The sequence below is a fragment of the Sceloporus occidentalis genome, unplaced genomic scaffold (assembly GCF_023333645.1).
Source record: "Sceloporus occidentalis isolate IW3139 unplaced genomic scaffold, rSceOcc1.0.p SCAF_2, whole genome shotgun sequence".
Taxonomy (NCBI): domain Eukaryota; kingdom Metazoa; phylum Chordata; class Lepidosauria; order Squamata; family Phrynosomatidae; genus Sceloporus; species Sceloporus occidentalis.
This window is the reverse complement of record NW_028316982.1, coordinates 111746479-111771495: the sequence shown is the minus strand read 5'-3', so window position 1 is coordinate 111771495 and position 25017 is coordinate 111746479. Positions and strand designations below refer to the sequence as shown.

General features: G+C 41.0%; 1 protein-coding gene across 4 annotated transcripts in view; it reads right to left on the bottom strand.

Moving 5' to 3' along the window:
• Window positions 1–25017, bottom strand: part of LOC149318872 (GRIN2-like protein) — a 48171-nt gene continuing 23154 nt past the window's right edge. For 3 of the 4 annotated variants that reach the window (XM_089507904.1, XM_089507901.1, XM_089507902.1), the window contains one exon: window positions 1–3332. In XM_089507904.1, coding sequence (XP_089364030.1) covers window positions 1540–3318 — 1779 coding nt within the window. In that variant the 5' untranslated portion in view covers window positions 3319–3332 and the 3' untranslated portion in view covers window positions 1–1539. Of the gene's footprint in view, window positions 3333–18655; window positions 18717–25017 lie in introns of those variants that run through there. The other variant, XM_089507903.1, reaches the window with a different exon arrangement.

The following is a 25017-nucleotide window of genomic DNA, read 5'->3' as shown; positions in this document are numbered from 1 at the left end:
TTCAGAGATATACACTGTATACGCAATGCAAGCCTAAAGACCTACAATACACAAAATAAAGGAAAATCTGTTTTATTTGTTTGTCTCAGTGAGCGAGATGTTGGACTCATTGTTTTGCTCTCCGTCTTCATCAGTTGTTTCCTGTTTTTGTCCAGTGAACAGCAGCTCAAGAGTATAATTACATATCATTCCAGGAAAACCAAAGTAGCCATATCACAGAATGATAGGTCAACCCAAGGGTAAACATTCATAGTAAATCAGACATTTGTGACTCATGACAGTATCTCTGGTAACAGTGTACATTTGTGTCTTGGTAACAGTGTAAGCAAGGAGTCCTTTGGGTTTTCTGTAATTCCTCATGGCAAAAGAAACTGCAGGGGATGTTCTGCCAAAGTGCCATATCCACAGCACTACACAATGATTTGCAGTGCATCCAGTATAGAGGAAATTCATAGCACACAGCAGCTTAATTCAATAAACTATCTAGTAATAAGGAGAGTATTTATTATGCTTTTTTCATAAATAAATGCATCTGTGTAAAAGTATAAAATGTATTTCCACTCCAGCATTAAAAACTACAAGCATGACAGAGTAAACAAAATATAGAGATCAAAGATTAACACTAATGGATAAACAAATGAATATTTTCTATTTTGTTTTTTTAAAAAAGACGAGATTTTCCAGAGTTAATTGATATACAGGGAAGGACAATGATATGCCACAAGCTGTCAGTCATTTAGAAATGGTAATCTTTGAAGTATTTCTTATTCAAAGGTAGATCAGAAGGGCTAAAATAATCCCATATTTAAAAATCAGTCATCTAAAATCAACAATAGTTCTTTCTTTCTTTAGTTTGCATTCCTGCTTTCTGAGAGCAAATCTACCTGCTACTCAAAATTAGGAGTCAGTGCAATTCTGGTCTCCTTGATGTAAGGAATGCGAACAAATGTACAGAATTCTGAACTAGGTGAGAGAATAATAATTTATCAGTTTATTTAATTTTCACAGAAAAAAATAGCTGCCTTTCCAAAGTTCAACGAGATGTTAATTAAACACCAGATAAAGTAAAATACCAACAATACAAAAACTAAGAAAGCAGTTGAAATAGAATGCTATAGACAGCAAACAGTCTGGTCAAAAGCTAGATGGAAGAGGTATGCCCTAAAATCGGGCCTGTGCAACTAATTGATTTGGCCCTAAATTAATTAGACCATTATGACCAATTCAAATTGGATTCTGTATCTGATCCATTTCAGTTGAGTGAAGAGTGCGCAGTTTTTAAAAGCCCAACCAATCTAAAATCTGAAGTGAAACAGCCCAGAATTCAACGACATAATTCTAAGTAAGGTGTAGATAATCTCTCAGGGATGTGTACTAAAAACAACACCAACCCTAGAGCCTCTGCCTTGTAGGACTGTTTTAGATCAGTTTACTTTCCACCTCTGTTCCAAAGAGACTCTGTAATCTGTACCAGCTTCAGGTTACAGTGTTTGTGTGAAACTGGGATCTCTTGCAGGTCTAAACATCACCTAGGAAAGTTTATTCGACTGCTGAGCTGGAACGGGCACAGCAGCTTGGAGGTCTTAGACAGTACATCATTGTTCTGAAAGATGTTTTCTTTTCCTCTTTCACTGGCAATTCCTCTGTACTTTTCCTAGAGACTGGCTGCGATGGTTCTGTCTGGAATTGTTCTATCTGAATCTCAAGATGCTTCTGAATAGCCAGCCCAAGAACTTCAGGATCAACAGCAGCACCATAGACCTCCCAAGTCATGCCTTCATCATCCCACCTCACTTCCCGCACTGGAGACTTTTCACCCTCTGCCTCTGGTTCCAGATTCACCTCTGGGAAGACGTGAGGGTGGCCTTCTGTAAAAACAGCGGGGCTTGTGGCCACAGACTTACATTCATTTGTTGGGAGGGTTTGTACCTCTACATCTTTGCATTCAAGTGGCGGTTGCAGTACCTGGGTAAGGTCATTCATGGAGGTCATAGTCCATGTGTCCTTAGTCTTTGTGACCGTATGGATGCCATCTTGGTGGCTATTTAACACCACATACATAGTCTTCATTTCCTCCTGGCCCCTCTTTGCTTGTGCACAAGGCTGGGCATGTAAAATGTGTTCCCCACGCATACTGCAATAACTCAGTATGCGTTTTGCATCCAGACCTGACTCACTCACAGATGACACCAACTTTGGAAGGGTTGCTGTTTGAGTAGCAGGCAAAGTTGGACAATACTCAGGGTGGACTTGTTCTTTTCCCGATTCGCTCACTGAGCAGACCAGTCTTGGGATGAACTGAACAGAGGGTATTGGCAAGGAATGGCAGTAGGCTGGAATAGTGCCCTCTACCTTCATAGCAGAATCCTGTCTTATGTTATAGGGAAAGGCAGTATTGTTATGAATGGCCATCATGCCAGGAGGGTACATACCTGTCGAAAAGTTACTATACACAATTCCACCCTGAGCATACATCGCTCTGTTGGAGAAATTATCTCCAGGTATATGTGATCCAAGAAAATTTGCACAATATGTTCCTGGATCTGGACAAACAGTAGCATTGTGTGCTAAGGTACTATTGTCAAATATATTAGTTGGCACACTTTGGTCTCTAGATGAATTTGGGACTTGGTTCACATGACTTTGAACACCTGGGTTATTTTCATATCTGTCTGATCCATATCTCGGTCTTGCAAATGTTGCATTGCCTGGAGAAGTAACATAACCACTATTGGAACCCATGGCAGAGTAGGTGGCACTTGTCTCCATCTGGGAAGCCGAACTCGGTTGCTTGCAGCTGCATGTCAGATCAGAAAGGCTTCTCTGAACGGCAGCTCCCAGTCCATCCATTGTGCTCCCATGTTGCAGTTGTGTGCCAGAGGCTGAAGACACATTCTCAACAGTGCTGCTCTTGATGTGTGTTCTAGTGCCCATGCCTTCTGCCGATGCTGGCGATTGGTCAACGCCCAGGAAGTGGCTAATGCTTTTTGTGGTACTCTGTGTGCTATCACTCGGTGACAAGCTGCTCACAGTTCGGATGGTGGATGCAATTTCTGAATGAGTGGATGACCATTCAGAGCTAGGGGTGCTTTTGGCATCACTCTCCCTTGTATGGACTTGGCAAGCAGAACTGCTGAGGCTCTTTCGGAGCTCCTGTCTGCTGCTGTGCTTCTCTTCAGAACCCATTCGCCCAACACTGGCCAGACTGGAGGAGCTCTTGGAAAGAGGCTGGTAATTTAGACTCAGAGTACTGTGGCAGACAGAGTTTAAGGTTTCCTGATGGGAATGGGCATGGAGCTGGTAGTTGTTAGTTGCCATGGCAAATGGGAGTTCTATGGAAGGAAAAGACAGACAATTAAAAACCATTTAAATTTTCAAAAGCTTTGGTTACCTTCTGAAATGAATGCATATCTTTATCTACCACAGATCAGACCTGGCCATTTTAAATAGCCAAGAGCTTCAAGTTCTACAGGGGACATGGCACTTGGGCACCAGGTGAAATCCTTTCTCATGCTGTCAGTAGCATTTATTTATTTATTTATTTCAAGGATTTATATCCTACCTTTCTCCCACAATGGGATTCAAGGCGGGTTACAGTAATTTAAAAAGATAGAAGTAAAAACATTGGCTACAAAAAAAATTATTAAAATTAAAACATAAATTAAAAACATAAAAAGAAACAGTCGTGGAAAACAGCAAAGAAAAAAAACAAGAAAACAGTGAAAACATTTAATAGCAGCTACAAAACAGGATTTAAAAAAATCTGAAATCTTTTGAAATGCCACTGTGTCATTAAAATCCTGTTTTTAGCTGCTATTAAATGCCTTCAATGTTTTGTTCTTTTTCCTTTGCTGTTTTCTGCCACTGTTTCTTTTTATGTTTTTAATGAAATGGTACCAATATTATTTTTCTTGAATTCTTAAAAATTAATTTGTGTGAATGCCATTTTGTAGGTTTTTTAAACCAAAAAAACTGAATATAAAGCTCCTTTAAAAATAAATAAATGAGAGAATGAATTTATTTACGGCACATGGCCAGCACCAAAATACAGCAAAAATACAAAACATATAACATCAAGTGTACTGCTGTAGCACAAGTATATCACCATTCTACTCCGAACGACGATGTGTACCTTCTATATATCCAAGTAGAAGGGGAGAATGCCCACAGTCCTATCCCCCATAGCATCACAAAATTCACGCATTATTATAAGACATTGGCACGTCAACAGTCAGATACCACATCCTCATTCCACAAAACCTTTTCAAAATTTAGGAAATTAAAAACAAAACAAAACATTGGCATAGTTATACAGTTATCAACAAACTTTTTCAATGCCATATCTGTGACATTTTATATAAAATGGTATAAGGATAAAATATGTAAAAACAGTAAGATGATGGCTCATTATGGCCAAACTCTTAAAGCATTCTTACTTCATCTGTATTAAAAAGTTTTTACGGCAGATAATTGCAGCTGCAAAGAACTTGGCAACTTTTATAGTTACCAGTTCCTTGCGGTCTGAAAGAAGATAATGTACATAAAATTGCTCATTTCTGCCAGGTAGGTGTTGTAAAAGAGGGAATATATATATGGCACGAGATTCTATATAAAGGGGGCATCGAAAAAGAACATGACCAATTGATTCAACCTCCTCAGAGCCGCAGGGCCATAGTCTGCACTGATACGGTATCTTTTTATATTTGCCTTCAACTACGGCTGACGGAATGATATTAAATCTTGCTAGTATAAATGCTCTTCTGAATTTGGGGATGTTCAAGTTATCAAAGTATTTGGCATGTATGAAAACTCTTTCAGTTTCCCCAATTATGGGGTAAAGAATTGCTTTGCTTTTGTGGGATTGTAGGTCAATATCTTTAAAAAAATAAATAAATTAATAAATAACTAGAAGAGTTGCTTGACATAGAGAATAATTTAAACTCACTGTCATGAAAATAAAGGTCACTCTCATACTGCACAATTATAGTGCTACGATCCCATTTTAACTGCCCTAGTTCTATCTTACAGAATCCTGGGATTTGTAGTTTAGAATGGGGCATTTATAATCTTCACCTGTGCGTGTCTAAAGTGCCTTACCTGTGCATATGTTTCTTTTTTTCCTTAAAAATATACATAGATACACAAAACCCCAACATCTTTCAGACTTGGGTAGTCAGGAAAGTTGTCAAAACACATGGCATTCTCTTAGACAGCTGCAGGAATTCTAACAGGGACTATTGCTGATAACTGCCCTGAATTTCACTTTAATAATAATAATAATAATATGTTTTAGCAAACAGTAATAGGCTGAAATCCTATTTAGTAGTTATGAATGCATAGAGTTACACCTCGTATTCACCATCACTACCTATCCATTGTTTAGGGAATACATAAGGACTGTGAAAGTCTCCCAGTCCCTACATATCAGTCAGCAGCTGCTGTGACAGGGGTCTGTTCCCCTGTCGCTCAGGAAGCTCCCCTTGTGAAAGCGATCTCTGTTGCATGGGAGGATTGTGACAAGCACCCTGTTTCTATCTGTTTCAATAGAAATCACTCACATGAGGGCCCCCAGGAACATTAGTCAGCCATTTTCTGAATGATGGGAACAGATACCTGTCAATCACAGAGGCAGTGGGGATTAAGAAGGTTGGGTTGGGTTGGGATTCACTATATAGCTACATAACTTCCATGGTTACGTAACAACACAGTATGTAAAGGAATCTGGCCATAATCACTACTCTGCACCAAAGTCTGAACGTATCCTTTTAAATTACCCACAATGTTATGGAATGATGCTTCATCTGGAGCACTGTGGGAAATTTCAGTCATGGTTTGCCATATCAAGGACTCTTCCAGGAAACCCCATGCTATAGAAGGGAACCCACTGGAGAACCCTGACTTTGTGGAGGGCCCATTCAAAGATAAAACCAGCCCTTCAGATAATACTTCAACAGTTAATGTGTATCACCTTGTTTGTTTGAATACCCTCCAACTCTCCTGATTCGGCAGGAACAGTTCCAGTCAATCCTTTCTTGTCCCAATTTCTCAGTTGCTTTTAAAATGACCCTGCTTCTCCCTCCTTCTCCTACATCCCGCCTTAGTCCTCAGCTAACTTTAGTTGCGCCAAACTGACTTCCAAGTGCAAAAGTAGTTTGCACCCAATTAACTCAGCAGCCAGAAAAAGAGAGAAGGGAGCAAAATCCTGCCCTTCCCAGTAGGCTCAGACAAAAGCAAACTTCTGCAGCGTTTCCTATAATGTGTGTGTTTCTCCTCATTAATAACTTTTTCCATTTTGACCATACTCAGATGTTGCTTGGCCACATGTACGGTCAGCCCTTCTTATACATGGATTTTTTATACACAGATTCAAGCATCCACAGTTTGAAAATGTTAAAAAAAAAGTATAAATTTCAAATATCAAACCTTGATTTTCCATTTTTTACAAGGGACCCCATTTTGCTATATCATTATATTTAATGGGACTTGAGCATCCACGGATTTTGTTATACACGGGGGATCGTGGAACCAAACCCCAGCGTATAACAAGGGTCCACTGTATTCCTGTTTTTATCTTTTAAGTGTTGGAGGATGCGATTCTGTGTACCTCTGTAGGCCAAAGAGTAATTTAACCTTGACTTCATCCAGGAACAGATCTGGTTCTGGGTTATTTTTGACCCTGTCTCTGTTACTACAATAACCACTCTAGGTACTGTATTGGAACATGCTCTACTCATTATCCTAAGACAGTGGCAGGAATCATGTGGCCCTTCGGATGTTGTTGGATTGCAAATCCCAGCAGAATAACCAATGATGAGACAAGCTGGGAGTTACAATTCAATAACCTGTTATGGACTGTGTGATTTCTACTCTTGTCTTAAGCATTATCAGTCATTCTGAAATCACCTGTGATGCCATACCTCTCTTATGCAGAACCCTTGCTCACTCTATAGACCTCATCTGCTCCCCTAGATCACATATGGAATGTAATTGAAAGGTTGGAGGAAGTGTCAGTGTCGCCTAGCATCAACATTAACCTTAACATTACTTTTTAAAATGATGCTTCCATTTCTAAATCTGCAAGAATTCTGCATCTGGGCACAACAATCAAGGAAACATATCATTTGAAGCAGATATGTTATGACTTATGAGTACAAAATAGTTAGACAAGCAGAGGAAGGATTAGGATAGAAATGGAATTAACATCCACTATTTTTGGCTTAGCTTCAGAAGGGGATCTGGAATGCTTTTGCTAATTCCACTGAACTGTTTTGCTTGAAACCAACAAGTATGTGTATGTGTTTTCTGTGAGTTATGATTAAAGCAGTGACCTACTTAATGCCAATTTAGCACCTAAATATTAATAGATACTGTTATAAAACCCCATGCTGATTCCTGAAATTCTGTGATTAAAAATAATAACAATCAAGGAACTAGAGTATTTGGTGTTAGAATTGGGAGGTGTTTCTCAGAACATGTGGCATTGTGTGTTATGATTGTCATTGTTATTGTTGTTCTTATTCTTAAGAAAAACCTTTGAAAAGCTCAGCATGAACACCAGTAAACATCTTGGGTAAAGGAGTGAGCATAGGCAAAGTTTATCTTTGACATATGAAAATAAATCTGTCACTGACTATTCAAACAAATCCTGACCCTTTCACAGACTCTTTCACTGAAAGACGAAGCTCCTTCATAATGGCTGGGGGGGGGGGGGGTGTTCCAAAATAAAAGGTACACAGAGACCCCCTTTTTAATTTTAAGAAATAAAATGGCTCTCTGTTTTACAGGTCCTGTAGTGGTTTCAGCATTGGACTACAACTCCGAAGATCAAGATTCAATATGCACTCAGTCATGGAGACCCACTGGGTGACTATGGGTGATTTACACATTCTCAGCTCCAGAAAACCCTGTGGTAAGTTGGAAATTACCTGGAGGCACACAACAACAACAAAAACAAGATGTCTAGAGGAACTCAAATTAGTCACTATCATGCAACCAGAACTACCTCACAGCATTGTTATGAAAATATATATAACAATGCTGTGAGGTAGTTCTGGTTGCATGATAGTGACTAATTTGAGTTCCTCTAGACTTCTTGTTTTTGTTGTTGTTGTGTGCCTCCAGGTAATTTCCAATTTACCACAGGGTTTTCTGGAGCTGAGAATATGTGAGTCACCCATAGTCACCCAGTGGGTCTCCATGACTGAGTGTATATTGAATCTTAATCTTCAGAGTTGTAGTCCAATATATATATATATGAGAGAGAGGAGGCCCATGTAGCCAAAATACCCTGAAAGCACAGCTCCTGTCTGATCTCTGAAGCTAAAGTCAGGCCTGGTTAGTTAGGCCAGTGCATCTTAGGGCCCGAACAGACTGGCCAAAATAAAGTTGCTTCGGGTCACTTTGGAGGTATGCTGTTTAAATGCTGCATGTGTCCTAATAGGCCAGAAACCGCACCAAAGCCACGCTCCAGTCCTAAGGACTGGCGCACAGCTTTGGCACAGCTTCTGGCCTCTTGAGATGTGTGTGTCATTCAAACAGCATACCTCCAAAGCAGGGACGTAGCTAAGGGGAGGGGGTCTTGGGGTCCGGACTCCCCCCTTCCATTAGAAAAATGAATGGTGTGTGCTGCTGCGCCGCCACACTCAAGCCCCATTATAATGGTGGCACTTAGTCTGGACCCCCCCTTCCTAAAATCCTAGCTACGTCCCTGTCCAAAGTTATCTGAAACAACTTTATTTTGGCCTGTCTGTTCGGGCCCTTAATGTCTGCTGTGGCAGAGCAGCAGGGTTTTGTCCCCAGTGTGGCAAGAGCTGGCATCATATTTGTGTCTGCTGACTACAAACTGTTTATTTCCCGGGAACAATGTGCAGGCCAACAGCCCGTTCTTCATCAACCAGCACCAATTCACGGACCAAAACATAGGCACATTCCAGACGTGCAAAAAGTACGTACTAGGTACGTACTAGGGTTAGGAAAGGGCGTCCCTTCCGGACGCCCTAACCCTAGTACGTACCTAGTACGTACAAAATGGCGATGCCCATTCTACATGGGCGCCGCCATTGGGACGTCACGACCACGCTGCCACCAAACGGAGGGCATGGAAGTGACATCCTGGTGCCGCAGTGGAGATTATCAAACAGAGAAAAAGTATAGGAGAGAAAAAAGATGCTCTTGTCCTTATTGTGGAATTGTGCGAAGATTAACACACAACGTCCTGCAACGTCACACTCATCCCATTCTTCTCCTGTCAATGAAGTGGAATGGTCCCGTAACTTTTTTTCATGGGAAACTGCTGTGAATACAAAGTTACTATTCCACTTCATTGATGGGAGAAGGACGGGATGAGCATGACATCATGGGCGGGCTGTTGTTCGATAAACTTTGCGCAATCACATGATAAGGATGGGAGCATCCCATTTCTCTCTCATCCTTTTTCTCTGTTTGATAATATCCAGTGTTTAAGGCTTAATTTTAAAAGTGCTATCTGAGGTACTGACCCCTACCTTTTAAACAGATGCAGCAACTTGGGTAGTACTTTAAGGTTTGTACTAGTCCTGAATTGATACACTACCTGACTGACATCAGAGCTGCCACAGCCTCCTGTCTTTCATTCCCTCAACCAAAAGAGATCTCAAAATCTCATATTTGAACTTTAAGTGGAAATCAATGGGTGCTTATGATAATTCTATGGAGACAATTTATATTGGGAAAATGGCCTCTCATTCATTGCAAGTTCCCCAGTCTGCAAAGCAGCTAGCTAATAAAGAACTCTCACTGGAAATCCTGATTTCCAGAGGCCGGTGTTTCTCAGAGCATATGATCAAGTGCTCACTAATTTAGAATCTTAGTGTTCAGTGGGAATATCAGGATTGGGAAGTCACCAACTGTGATCCACCTGTCCTTCCAATATGAAAGCTGCAACACTCGGTGAAGTGACTACAGTGCCAAGAATCCCCCAGACATGTTGGAACTCTTGAACATGAAAACACATTTCATTCAGTAAGATGTAAGGTGTAAAACTGGAAAACTTGGGGGGGGGGGGGGTGTTAGATTATTGTTCCCAGAATAAAAATCACCAATAAAAAATAAAATCACCTTTTCAAGATTTGCTAAGCTGTAGCCCCCAAGCCAGAAATCCCTAAGATCATAAAACAATCTATCCTTTTAACGAGTCTGATGGTGTAAACAAAAGAGCTGACCATGTCTTGTGATGGTCACAAATCTTCATTGTCTTTTTGAACATTCACAGAAAAGGCAGAGACCCCCTTTCCCCAACAAAACCAGTCCCAACAATTGCTGGACCTCCTTTCAGAAACAGGTTTTGAATAAATTTGGAATGTTTTCATATGAGATGGCAGTCCTGTGCATAAATAATGAGGGCAAGAAGCTCTACTTTAACACCAAGGCATTCCCGTCTCTTGTTTATATCAAGAAGGGCAGTGTGATTTTGATTTACTTATAAGATTGACTCCAGGAGAAGGCTGCTATATCTAGCTTCTCATCTCTAGGTAAGCTCATTACAGACACCCTGGTTACAAATAGTACCTTTTGGGAAACAGTGCTTGGAAGAACCTCTGATTTATTGCAACTCTTTGATAATGCAGAATAGTTCTTAGGCTCCAACCAGACTTGATGGCAGCAAACTGCTTCTTCCAACACAGGTCTGCTGCTCCTCCCTTGGTATGCAAAGCCAGGCTAAAATATTTAAACACCCAAAGATTTCGGCTGTTGGAGAGCATTGAACTCCTGAAGTTTCAACTGCTTTTTTCACAGCTCGGCTCATTGCCAATCAGGGTTGGCCTAAGACATTTTGCAGTCTGAGGCAGAACAGCAAATGGCTCCCCTCCATTATGTAAAGGTGCATAATAGCCAGCGTTGTTATTTTGGTACAAGAAGCAGAAAAAATCCACAAGGCCCTCTCCCCATCCCTGGCCATAAAACACAAGAATAATACATTAAATTATATTTTCTGGCCTTTCATGACACCCAAAATTTGCTGCCCCACTCTGCTTATTAGTAGGGCTTCCCACATGTCTTCCAACTTCCCTGACAGTACCAATTAGTCCTCTGTCATCTTAGTTTTTTCAGCTGCTTTTAAAATGTCCCACTTTCTTTATCCTCTTCCAATTTTCCCGCTTTGTCTTCAACTTCCTTCAGTTGCTGCAAACTGAATTCAAAGTTAGAGAATACATTAGTCTGTACTCAATTAACTCAGCATAGGGAGAGGACAAGAGAATTAAACTTGCTGTTCCAAGTAGGCTCAAACAAAAGCAATATGCTGCAAGCTTTTCTAGCTAGCCTTTTGCTTTCCCATCTTGACCATGCTATGATGTTGCTTGTTACCACTTGTCCTGGTTTTCATCTATTGATTTTTGTTTTTGTTTTTTGGTGGTACGAAGTGCTACATAAATGAATTGCCATTACCATTGCCATTGACATTAATACACTGGGGGATCTGTTTCTAAGAATTTTTGTAGGGTATATTGCCCTGTTTCTTGGATCTGAGCCCAGTTGGAATAAAATGAAGGGTTTTGAGGGGAGGGGAGACCGCTTACCCACCAACATTTAACAGATGGAAACCCAGACATATGTGGCCAAGCAATATCAGAGATGAGTCAAAAGGATGTGACCAGATAACAAGAGGGCATACTTTTTTTAATGGGATAGAATACATTAAACTACTATTTTAAGCAGGGAAGCCCTGAATTTAGGGAATCCTGGGGAGGAAATGAGCCTATTGGGAAGGACAGGACTCCATCCTCTTATCTCCTCTCCTTCACTGTATATACTCATGTATAAGTCTAGAAATTTAGGTTAAAAATTGACCCCAAAAAACTGAGTCAACTTATACATGACTCACTGTAAGTAGTGTATTACACACACACATCCACACATCCACAAACACACACAGAGCGAAAAGCAAGAGTTTAATCTGCCCTGGAAGCACTCACCCCTTTCTACTCTTTCATCCATCCAGCCTTTAGTATGAGCACAAATAGTTATGTCTGCTGGAGTTTTGTATGTTCTTTGGCATTGTTTTCCTTGGCATTACATTCTTCATTACATGTCCCTATGTTTTACCCTCGACTTATCCATGGGTCATATCAAAATCTATAATTATGGCCCCAAAACCTGCCCTCGACTTATATATGAGGTTGACTTATAGTCAAGTATATCGGTAACTGCAAATTACTTTTGCCCTTTGAACTAAGGGGTCATTTAGATGGCATTTGTTTTACCAGAACTATGCAAATAACCTCACTCATGCATTCCAGATTTGTTATTCACACTATGGAACTGCATCTCTCCACAAACCTGCATCTCTTTGCATCTCTGTGAGTTCAGTCGTTGACATGTGCGGGCACCCTTCCCTTCTTCCTGCACCCACCGACACCCAGTCAAAGGTTCCTCCTCCCACCACTCGAGGGGGTCAGCATTCCTTTTTCTCTCCGCACTTTCCCTCTTTTTCCCCCAGCAGTGGCTGTTCCACTGGAAAGGGATGGCGCTTTCTCAACCATGGGGCTGTCAATGATGTGAATGTATTCAAAATGTATTCAGAGTTCTATCCCCAGTCTATTTGGATCTATTTGCATCAGTGATTCAATCTAGGATTTTTTCACCATCTGAATAACCCCTCAGTTTGCGGCAATTGAAGTAAACCAAGGATGAAAAGAGAAAACAGGAGGAAGTGGGGGGAGGGGGGGAGAGAAGTCATTTTAAAAAGAGATGTTTTAAAAGCTGCTGAGAAAATGGCACAGCAGAGAATTAATAGGACTAAGTGCTGGCAGTGTATGTGTGTGTATACATGTGCATACACTTAACTAAAATGCTGGGGTTCTAACAAATTGGTTTTTTCTCCGAATCTTTTCTAGCGAGGAAACTGTTTTTGTAAAATCGTCCCAGAAATGTAAGAAAACAGAGATTATGAAACAGCATTATAACAACAGATTATAACAACAGAAGCAGCAGCAGAAGAGGAAGACGATGACGACTGCAAACTCTATAAACTAAAGATGCAAACTAAAAGTCTAAATGGCATCAAATTTGGACTACCACAAAAGGGCAGCAAATTATTGTTAGTCCCAACTAGAGTAGACTGGCTGAATCAAGGGAAACTTTGGTCCAAAACACACTGCAGAAATAATCCAGTTTAAGACCACTTTAACTGCCCTGGCTCAGTGCTAGGGAATCCTGGAAAGTGTAGTTTGCTGTGGCCCCAGAGCTCTCTGACAGAGAAGGCTCACACAACTACAGTTCCCAGAATTTCCTAGCACTGAGCCAAGCCAGTTAAAGTCGTGTCAAATTGGTTTATTCCTGCAGTGTTTTGGACCTTTATAAATCAAGCCTTGGTAAGCCCATTCATTCAATGGCTCTACCCTAGATGCACTAACAGCTAGATTTTTAAATCAATAATTTGGTTTTTAAAAAACCCAACATATTGTAGGCTAACTGCACCACAGTTTAAACATGTTTGTTGAAATAATCTAAATCTGATGTTGATATGATGCTGCTACTGGGAAGGATTCCTTCTGTCACCAACAGTGGCTCCCCCCCTCCCAATTTGCTACAAGTCTACATGCTCTTCCTTAAGCAGACAGAGATCGGGTCCACATCTGTACCTCAAAAATAAGGCAGCTTGACACCACTTGAATACCAGGGCTCAATGTTATGGAATTCTGGGATCTCTACTTTTGTGAGGCATTTAGCCTTCCCTGTCAAAAAGCACTGGTGCCACAACAAACTACAGAATCCCAGAATTCAATAGCATTGAGCCATGGCAATTAAAGCGGTATCAAACAGAAATATTTTTTGCAATACAGATGCAGTCCTAAACTATATAGTATCCCACCATGCGTCATTTTATTTTTTGTTCCACCATAAACGCACACAGGGAGGAGAAGCTGAATCTTCCCCATGCAATGCCTCCCTCCCATTGGTCATTAAAACAAAAAACCACTATCCTCCATTGACACAAACCATTTTTCTTCTTGTTTAGCCCCTGCAAGGAGGGATAAAATATAAGAGAGATAAATGATCCCAGGGAGTTTTAAACCTAATCCTGATTTGTTTCTGGTTCCCATGCACTTTCTTTGGAGGAAGAAAGAAAATAAGGTTCAGCTAGTTTAGCCCTGAATTAGGCAAGTAATATGAGAGGACTGTAGCACTTCTCCCATGTCCTGGGCAGAGGGGACACTGTCCTTAATACAATGATGCTTGCAGTCTGGATGTCTGACCACATGTGATTCCTCCAGACAAAGTTCTTCTTTTGCAACCACCCTGCCCTATCCACTGAATTTTGCAGGGAATCCTACAAAAGAATATCACTTGTCATTAGTAACCTTCTAAAATTTCCCCACCAATTCTTCTCACCACATTCTTACAGAATGAGTTAAGAACAGAACAGAATGAGTTAAAGTGAGAACTACAGGACAGGTAGATCATAGCTCTTCGACAGTAGTTCTAGGAGTTCTCCATCTGGAAAGACCCAGGTATTGACAAAACTTTGAGAACTGAAATTGTCTCAGCCCAGTCAAGGCCCTTTAGGCCAAATTAGAACCCAAACCAGCAGAGGGATTGTTGCTAACTTTGTGGAAGAGCATGTGAATAGATGCTTCTCCCACCTAAATATTGCCTCTCCAAAGTGCTTGTCTCCATCTGTATCTCTGGAGGGGGCCCTGACTGAAACAAAGAAATGTCTAGAGAAAACCATCTCCAGAGGGCTGAGGAATATGTGCTCCATATATATGCTTTTCTTGGAACAATTTTTAAAAAATCTAAAATGCATACCTTACCCAATGGTTTTAATTACAATTCCCACCATTCCTGATCTGCATAGCAATGACGGGTGATGTAATGTATAGTTTTACAGCATCTGGGAGGTCCCATATTCCACGTCCTGCCCTGTTCTACTGCCGCCTCTTTAGTCTTCCTTTCTTTCCATCATGCTCTTTGCTGGAGAGAGGCGAGTTAACAAATGTGTAAGGTGGAGGGAGAGTATCCATTATACCCTTGCCTAAGACAAGAACAAGATTGCCCAGTTTGTGATCCACCAAAGTGTATTCAGTTTCTGTGTGCCCACTGGGAATTAATAGACCCACAGAGAATGTAATAGACCATCAGAATATTCTGCTTTCCAGGAACCAAAAGAAGGGTGAGCGAGGTTTGAGAATCTGGAGGGAACCATTTTCCATCTCGTTAAGATGCTTCATGGACCCCATCAGTCCCAAAAATCCTGTGGGAACAAAAGGAAAAAAAATCCAAACTGGAAATGGCCAGAGATCCACATCTGTGGATGTTTGGGGAGAGACATTTGCATTCAAAGAAGATGAGAGGGGGACATGAGCCTTATTTTAATACAGAAGTTTCCAAGAACAGAAATCAGTATTTGGGCACAAATTTTTCTTGTCTGCATTTTGGAGCAAGTGACTCAGGACTAAAAAATGGGCCTTGGGTGTTGGTTGGAGTCATGTGAGCTGCATTTCGCTCTGGACTGAGTGCCATGATCCATTTGGTGATGGATTGGACTGGGATTTATAGATCATAGTGTATGCAGTGTAAATCTGGCAGGATAAATCTAGCATAGCCAGTGCTTTCTTCTAACCAGGTTAGTCCTAATTCACACAATGTATCAAGCTGAATGAAATCTTCCGCAATTAATAATGGTGCAACAGATACTGAAGAAAGCCCTCCCTCTTTTGCACCCCCTAGACCAGCATTAAAAAACAAACAAAATAGGTTGACGTAGTGGTCAACAGCTCACATTAGTAGAAGGTCTGTTGCTTTCTGGCTTCATGGGGCTCAAATTATGCCAGCCGATATTGAGTACATTGCTGGCAGAGAGTGAGAATGCTGTTCCACTGGGTACATGAGTACATGACCTTATGGCACTTGCTTTGTCTTGCCTTTTTAGAAGCACTGCTTTAAGCAGTTCCTGTCTTTTTAGCAATACCTCTGATTACCAGGAAAAGGTCTCAAGGGCAAATGGGGATACAGTAAAGGCAGGAACATGCTGTACAATCCTCATTTTCCTTAGAATGTTTTCCATCACAGTGTCACACAGACACGTTGTCCAACACTGACTCTGCTGATGTATGAACCACATATCACATCAGGCCAAGGTTTCACCTGTCACAGATTGGCAGGGGTGATGTTAGACTATATCTTGCAGAATAATCCAAGTCATCATAGACTATAGGAGTTGTAATCTAAAAAGTACATTTTCCCAGTTCTGCAACTGGCCCAGCAACCTTCTAACCTAAGGGTCCCTGAGATATCCTCTTAAGAGAGGCAAGGCAGAGATGCAGATCTTGCGACTCATAATGGAGATTATCACACTGGCAAAAAAGATGGGAGCATAGCAGTATGTCCCATCAATATCGCGTGAGAACGCAAAGATTATCCTATGATGTCACGCAACATCACAATTATCCTGTAAAAAAAGAGGAATTCTCACACCACTTTTTTATTCAGTGAAAATCCCAGTGAATAAAAAGTGGCACTAGAATTCCTCTTTATTCGTGAGATAATCACAACGTCGCATGATGTTGTGCGATAATCTTCATGTTATTGCACAATACTGATGGAAGCATACTGCTATGCACCCATCTTTTTTGCCAGTGTGATAATTTCCCATGTGTTTTTTTGATTCAGCTTCTATTATCCTTCATTCTCTTATCCACCAGCATGCTACACAACCTAGAACTGATGGGAGTTGCAGTGTAAAAACACTGAGGGGGCCACAAGTTACCCACAGCCCTTCTCCAAAACTTTTCAGAAACCAGGAAGTTCACATCCCTGAAAACCCATTTTGTCAGATTCAGAGTGGGAACTAAGGAGTAAGGAGATGCCTTCCCATCCCTTAGGTCTTTCCATAAGAAACCCTGAGATTTCTCTCCACTGCCTCAGGATTATGTGATCCAATATACATGCCCTTTGTGCACAGTGTCATAATCTTTTCCCACATACTGTAATTTGTAAAGAACCACTTCTTTAACATGAGTATAAGGGTACTTCTGGCAAGTTAAACCACTTTCTGATATTCCCCTCAAAGGGAACACAGGACAGACAAACGGAAAGAAAGGCAGCACCAAAACCGTCATCAGAAATTCTCATTCTAATTCCTATACATATTACAAATCCCGAATGGGTCACTATGGCAGCATGAACAAGAATCAGGAAAAAAAAAAGTAGAACCACAGTTAGCTTTTATTTCCTATACAAATTGTTTTAACCACCAATATTTCTGTGGTCCTGTCTTTCATTATAATCTTGACCTTTTTTCACTGTCACTTTATGTATGTATTGATCTTCCATTCATATCCCTATAATCAGGGTGGGAAGAAATCTTCCTGGGAAAAACAGACCAACCCTTTTAAAATGTTGATAATCTAATACAGGGAGGGCAAGTATGGGAGACCCGGGGGCCATATTGCACATCCAAGGGACCCTTGGGAAACTGCATCCCACCCAAAATGAAAAATTGCACCCTATTTGTTGCAAGAAAATGTACTTAATGCACTCTGGGGCGCATGGTTAGAAATTTTGAAGTGTCGTCCCCCCCCCCCCCCGTGCACTTTAGGCCCAGGAGAGGCAGGGGGGAGGTTTCAGGTTCACTTTAGGGTTGCAATAAGTCAGAAACTACTTGAAGGCACACACAACAACAACATCTCATCCTATGGTCTGTCCCCTCCAAATGTGGCAAAATTATCACCAAGGGGAAGGGAAGAAAAAGGACCTGATAGGAGGATCAGGAGTAGGGAATAACTAAGAAACAGGAGTTAGAGGAAGGGGAGAGAAGGAAAGAGAGAGAAATATGAAGAAGATCAGGAGTGAAGTGGGGATGGGGCAAAAAGAATAAGAGAGAAAAAGGGAAAAGGCATTTAGCTAGGTACTGAGAGTGGAGGAGAAAGGAAAGGCAGATAGAGTGGAACTCGCCATAGAAACCCACAGGTGACCTTGGGCATGTCACATGCTCTCAGCCTCAGAGGGAGGAAAAGGCAAACCCCTTCTCAAAACTCTTGCTAAGAAAACCCCATGATAGGTTCGCCTTAAGGCTGCCATGAGTCAGAAATGTCTTGAAGGCAAGCCACAAAGAACAGAACCGGGAAATTTATAGGCAGGAATTATGGGAGAAGGGAAAGAGAAGACATTGAACCAAGTGCTGTGGCCAAGGAGAAAGAGAATGAGAAAGAAAGAAAGAAAGAAAGAAAGAAAGAAAGAAAGAAACTTTTCTGATATGTTCTTCCAAGGTCCTTCCCAATAATACAGCAATAAGAGTGTAGATGAAGTCATTCCTAGATTGAAAACAGCAGTTGCCAGCTGTACAACTACAGATTCACATGCTCTGTAGATTCACTTCCTCTGCCTCTTCCTTCCATGGCATTTTTGTTTATGAAGCACTTGTGGAATATTTTTAAAAATATCATACTGGGAGGAAAACCACACATCTTCCAAAGTAGATCCAAGCATTTATGACCTGACTGATTCACTCTGAACCCTGTCTTTGCTTTGTCTTCATTTTGGAGGCAGCCCAAACTCCAAAGTGGAGGTATCTGCAGAGGCATTTCACAGCCCTAATACACACACATATATATCATGCTCAAAGCTGTTTATAAAAACATAAATAGTAGGACAGGCTGTGTACATGACAACATACCTCTAGATTTGCAGATTACATCTGAAGCTTGTTTTCCAAATGCTTTCCTTCTTCATGTACAAGTACTATTTACGCAGCAGGGAGCATAGCAAAGAAAACAAAGAAATCCTCACTGTACTAAGGTTTCTTTGAAAGGCTGCAAATCCGTAAGACAATCTCTAACTCATGAACCTTCTTATGCACTTATTCTAATGCGGTGACTCAAGCTATCTGGGTTTTAAACTAAGCTGTAGATTGTTGGGGCAGTGTACAGATAGGGCTCCTTGAGTGTATCAGTGTTGTGATGTAATGTCTTTGTAGCTATTTGCCCACTACTCAAAGGTTCACTTTTGACATCTCAAATGTTTTGTTCAAGGCCTGGATACAAACTATAATGCATACACCAAAAGGAGAACACTGTAAGATGAAGAAAGGAGAAGAATAAGCTAGAAATCCAATAGAGGCAAGGGTCAAATTTGTTAACCTCAGTAATATAAATCCGAACACAAACTGAAGAACAGCTGCTAGCAGATCCCATGTCACTGGGGATATGAATCCATCTGGGTTTTAGTCCAGACTGTGAAGACTTTCTCACAGCAAGGGAAAAAAGGCTCAGATTACTCACTGCTACCATTAAGAAGGACTGAATAAATTCATCCTTAACTGGTGTCCTTCAGAGAAGAAAGCGGCTTTTCTAATGCACTGTATTGTTTGTATGTGTTGCCATTCTTTTAAATGAAGATGCTGTTGACGCCTATTAATTCTACCAATAGTTTAATTTTATTTTTAACTTATGTATATTATGATTTTTAATTGTATCTCTTTTAACTTTTGTGAGCTACCTTGAGTTCTGAACTGGGAAAGAGTGGGATATAATATAATATTGTCGTCGTCGTCATTATCATCATCATCCCACATCCACACTCTCATGTGTCCATAAATAGTAAGTAGAGAACATGGCCACATAGCCCGAAAAACTCACAAAAAACTATGGATGCCGGCCATGAAAACTTTCGACTTCACAGTAAGTAGAGAGTTTGAAGCATTACTTTTAAATAAAACAAATATAATGGGATGCTGAAGCCATCAATAACTAAACAGGGACAGGATGTTGCTGTAGGACCTAGAGCGATATATTCATTTCTTTTCAAATTAACATTCCAACCTTATGGTTTTACACATGTGCAAGACAGAATCAGGAAGCCAGTATGTATATCATTGCGAATGCTGCTCACAAGAATTTGCCCAGCAAGGAGCAAATTCTCTCAGTGCATTAAAGCGAAGAGCTCAGAATCAGTTATCTAGCCTATGTAAACTACAGGAGACCTAGAGGAGGAGATCACCTGGGTTCAAATAGTGATGTGAAAGTGGGACTTGATGCTTCTCCATGGACAAGACCAGTGAGCTGTTAGTGGTATTACAACAGGTATGGAGGCTAGAGCGTACACCCAAAAGTAAGAAATCAGTGCTATTCTTTCACTGAGGCACATTCGATTTCATTAGTGTGTGTATGTTTGTGTGTGTGGACCCCATGAATTTCATAGGGTTTTCTTAGGCAAGGAATACTCAGATATGTTTTTGCCAGTTCCATCCCCTGAAATACAGACTACAGAATATGATATTCATTGATGATCTCACATCCAAGGACTAACCAGAGCTGAAGCTGCTTGGCTATCAAGACCCGACAAGATCTTGTGCCTTTAGTGTATTTTTGCATCTGAATTCTGAAGAAGAGAGGATGCCAATAAGGATATGAACTGTGCCTTCATTGCCCAAAAAGCAGCAGTTGCAAAGGGTCTTGTCGTTCTATTTTACCAGCATGTCTAAATTATTAAAAATATTGACCCTCCCCTACTGCAAAGATGGAGAGTGGAATTTGGACTCTTAAAAACAGGATTGGATCACCACTTCACTATATGACTTTGAAAACTAATCTCCACATGACTTTGTTTACAGAACTATATTTAAATCATATTTTCAGAGAATTCCTGAGATCCTTCAGGTCCATTCAATACTCCGATGTTTCCATATTTGTAATGAGACTTAGACAATATGGCTCAAACACCCCCCCACCCCCACCCCAATAAAAGGCCTTTTCCAGTTTGTTTTCCTTCTATCAGCATAACTGCAGAAGGAAACCAGCTACCCTTTATTTCCCTCCCTGGTATGCCTGGTCTGTGTGTGACTAATCCCAAGGATTTCAAATATGTAACTCAAAGAATTACTTCACTGTTGTTATCCTTTTGTGACAGGTAATAGAAATTATCTGGGTTTTTAAAAAAATGACCCACATTTCTTTAACAAAAGGGTCTTTAAAAATGGCATTGCTTCCAGATGGTAAATTGCTACTAATCAAATCAGTACAATGAGTTCTGCTTAATGCTCAGACTGACCTTCCTCTGCCTTTTTTTGCTGCACTTGAAATAATCTTGCTCAAGCAAATAAAACTAAAGTCCTTGTGTGTTTAATGGAGGTTGGGAAGCTTATTTGCTTGTAACCTGGTTCAGTAGCTGCAGAGGTGTTTTGCAACACCTGAACAAGCCCTAAAAGCTTCAGTTACACCTGCACACCTTACTTAAGATCCTTACCGAACTGATAGAACACAACCATACCTCTAATTCAAGTCAATGTGTTGCCAAGAATATTCTAGCTAAATTTCATTTGTGAGTCCCCCCCCCCCCCGCATGCATTTTTAATATGCATATAGCTTTGCTTTTCAACAGAACTGAAAGAGGCTGAAAATCTATAAAAATTAAAACAACTCATGTATATTATACCCTATCAAGAATTCAGTCTCGTGGGAAAGAATGAAAACCAAAGTAAGAAATAAAAGAATTTCAGTCAACTAGCATAAAATCTATTTCCCTTCCAGTATCACAAGATGTGAAGAAACAAATGAGCAAATGGTAAAAAAACAATCACTCACATTATGCAATGCAATGCAATACAATGATTACAAGCAGCCCAAATGGTAAGCCCAAATGGTAAGATGGTGCAGTCAATGCAAAGAAGGTCAATGTAGCAGCAAGCCTGGATTCTACCATACCAACTTAGCTTAATGTGCTAAGTTGCATAATAACAGCCTTGGCTCAAGTATGTTCATGTAGACAGTGGCAGGGTGACTATCAACCACTTACCTACTGCTAATTACCCATTGCCTAAAAAGAAGGAAATAAACCACCAAAAGCAAAATAAAGACAAAAGAGGGCACCAATTTACATAAAACTGTCATATGCCAATTTTTATCTATAGGCATGTGCTCTTGTGTGTGTATGTGTGTACCTTCATTTTGCTTGTTGATGTATGGTGACCCCATGAATTTCATAGGGTTTTCTTAGGAGTTAGTGCATGCCAAATCCCTGCCGGGATACAGACGGGTTGTAACTGTCACCAACGGATCTTATTGCACTGCCCTAGGCAGCCCATATCAAATTTGCAGCTTTTCAAGAATGGGATTTTCCTGTACAGAAAACTGAATGTGCTCAAATTTAATATTGGGCTTCATTTTGGCATGTATGCCTATAAATTCTAGATATTTATATAAGCTTAATTCCACTAATATTTTACTATATACAGTGGACCCTTGTTATACGCTGGGGTTTGGTTCCAAGATCCCCCGTAGATAACAAAATCTGTGGATGTGCAAGTCCCATTAAATATAATGACAGAGCAAAATGGTGTCCCTTATAAAAAATGGAAAATCAAGGTTTGATATTTGAAATTTATACTTTTTTTTAACATTTTCAAACCGTGGATGCTTGAATCCGTGTATAAAAAATCTGTGTATAAGAAGGGCCGTATCTTCAAAAACTTCTTACTATGGATACTACAAAAAGAATTACCTCAGAACTAGCTTTGCAGGATGCTTACTTCCAAAAAGACCCACTCCCTACATCAGGGTATGTATCATTCCTGTTCTTTAAAGTTGCCCTTCCCCAGATTATAAATGTTGGTAATGGTTACAACCCATGTCTATCCCGGAACTGATTTGGTGTGAGATAATCTCTTTAGGCAAGGAATATTCAGAGGTGGTTTGGCCAGTTTCTTTCTCTGAAATATAGAGGGAATTCAGACGGGTGGCTCCATCCCGCCTGTTTTTGTCCCTCATCGATGCTGCGCCAGCCACACAGCATGGCACCGACACACTCCCTAAAAAGGAGCTGCTCTAGGTGGCTTCTTTTTAAGGGCGTCATAATGGCGCTTGCACACCATGACAGTACCGCTTCCAGCAAGCGTTGTTTGGGCACTTGGACGCCCACACGTCATCGTCACATGCCCCATGTGGACAGGGGCACGGCATGATGGTGCACAGGCGCCGAAAGTAGGGCTGCGCACATATGGACACCCAGCCCTACGGAGCCCTAAAATCAGCCCGAGGCTGAGGCAAAGCGCCAGTCTGTACCAGACCAGGATTCATTGGCAATCTCACATCCAAGTATTAAGCAGGGCAGACCTGGTTTAGCTTTTAAGTCCAAATAGGATCTGGTGGCTTTAAAGTGTTTAGGCCATGTATAAATATAAATTTATAAATAATAACTTAATTTCACCATAGGGGAGAAAACTGTGACCATGTTACCTGTTGATCTGCTGCTCAGTCTGCTCTTCAGATACTAATAATTGATGGGCACCTTTGAGACTCTGCTCTTTTGCTCTTGCTCAGCAGCCTAGGTACTGTATGTAAATTGTCCCCTCTACCCTGCTCACAAAAAGGGACATAAATACCCAAACAGTGTTTATACCCTCATTTGTATATTTTTAAAAATATAAATCATGATACAATATATTTCATCATAGAATTGAAGACCAACAAGCTCAGGTTACCTCTTTCCCCATTGCCCTGTTACATAAAGGACACAGTGAAAAGTATGTGTTTCCCCCTTTTGAATGACCATCCACCAGGAGGGCAGCAGAGGGGCCATCAGGTGGCACATATGTTTAAAGACTGTTCATATTCTTACAAGATGGAATGCTGCTGAAGCTTGATGGCATTACCTTGAAGGGGAATGGGCAGGAGGGCAGCCAAATATCTTTCAGAAAGAAGGGACTCCACAAAAGAGAGGTCTGTAGGGAAGGAGAGGGGAAAATGTATACCTCCAAAAAGTTTTAAAATTTATCCCCAATTTTGGTCCTCCAAGGTATTTTAGGCCCAGGAAAGGTCACTTTGTAAGGGGGAAATGACTACCTAAAGTCGATTTCTGTTTTACTCTCTGAAAGTCTGGTGGAAATGCTTCTCTCACACCCTAGGGGCATGGGGGAGCATTTGGGAATCAAAGAAAACATTCATAGAGGAGCCAATGAACCCCTTCAACCTCTTCTGAGTTGTCCTCCCCTGCTGTGCCAACAAGAAAAATCCATTTGATCATATATGTTTAAAGTAGCACCTGTACTGAGGCTACATCTATCTTTTATTAAAGATACTTTTAAATCCAGAGAGTCCAGCATGGTCAGGGCTTGCAAGGGATGCAAACTGCACCAGGTGATACCCAGAAAGGGGTGTATACACAGTGGGGCCAACATTTCTTGAGAGGGTTTGTCACTGCTTTCCTCTGAGGCTGAGACAGTGTGACTTCAGCCCAGTGGGTATCCATGGCTGAGTAGAGATACGAACTCTGGTCTCCACAGTCATAATCCAACACTCACACCACTATTGCACATTCGGCGTTGTTTATTTAAGACTGCTGCATACATGTTGTAAATTCCCCCCCCCCTTGTATATTGTGGATGTGGTGGCTTAGTGATTAAGATGCCAATTCTAACGATCGGTAGATCAGTAGATCGGTAGATCGGCAATTCGAGACCCGAGTGCCGCATGATGGGGCGAGCTCCTGTCACTAGCCCTAGCTTCTGCCAACCTATCAGTTCAAAAACATGCAAATGCAAGTAGATAAATAGGTACCACTTTGGTGGGAAGGTAATAGCATTCTGTGCGGTCCATATGACGACTAGAGCAGTCCTCGGACAACACTAGCTCTTTGGCTTAGTAACGGAAATGAGCACCACTCCCTACAGTCAGTTACGACTAGATGTTAATGTCAAGGGGCTACCTTTACCTTTACCTTTACCTTTATATTGTGGATAACATTCTTGGTAATTGAATATGTTGTCTGTCTGCAACTTTTGCAGCCTCTGGAGAGTGTAGGGTCCCCTTTTTAACACCGGTGAGGGGACATTAACAGAAGTGCAGTCCTCTGAAGTCCAGTAGGGGAGTGTGCAGCCTCTGAGCCTGAAGAAGTTGTCCCTGCTGTGGATTTTGTGTCAACTGAATTTTTGTTGTTGTTCTGTGACTTCAAGTTGTTTCTGACTTATGACAGCCCTAAGAGGTTTTCATGGCAAGATTTGTTCAGAGGAAGTTTGTCATTACCTTCCTCAGAGGCCAAGACAAT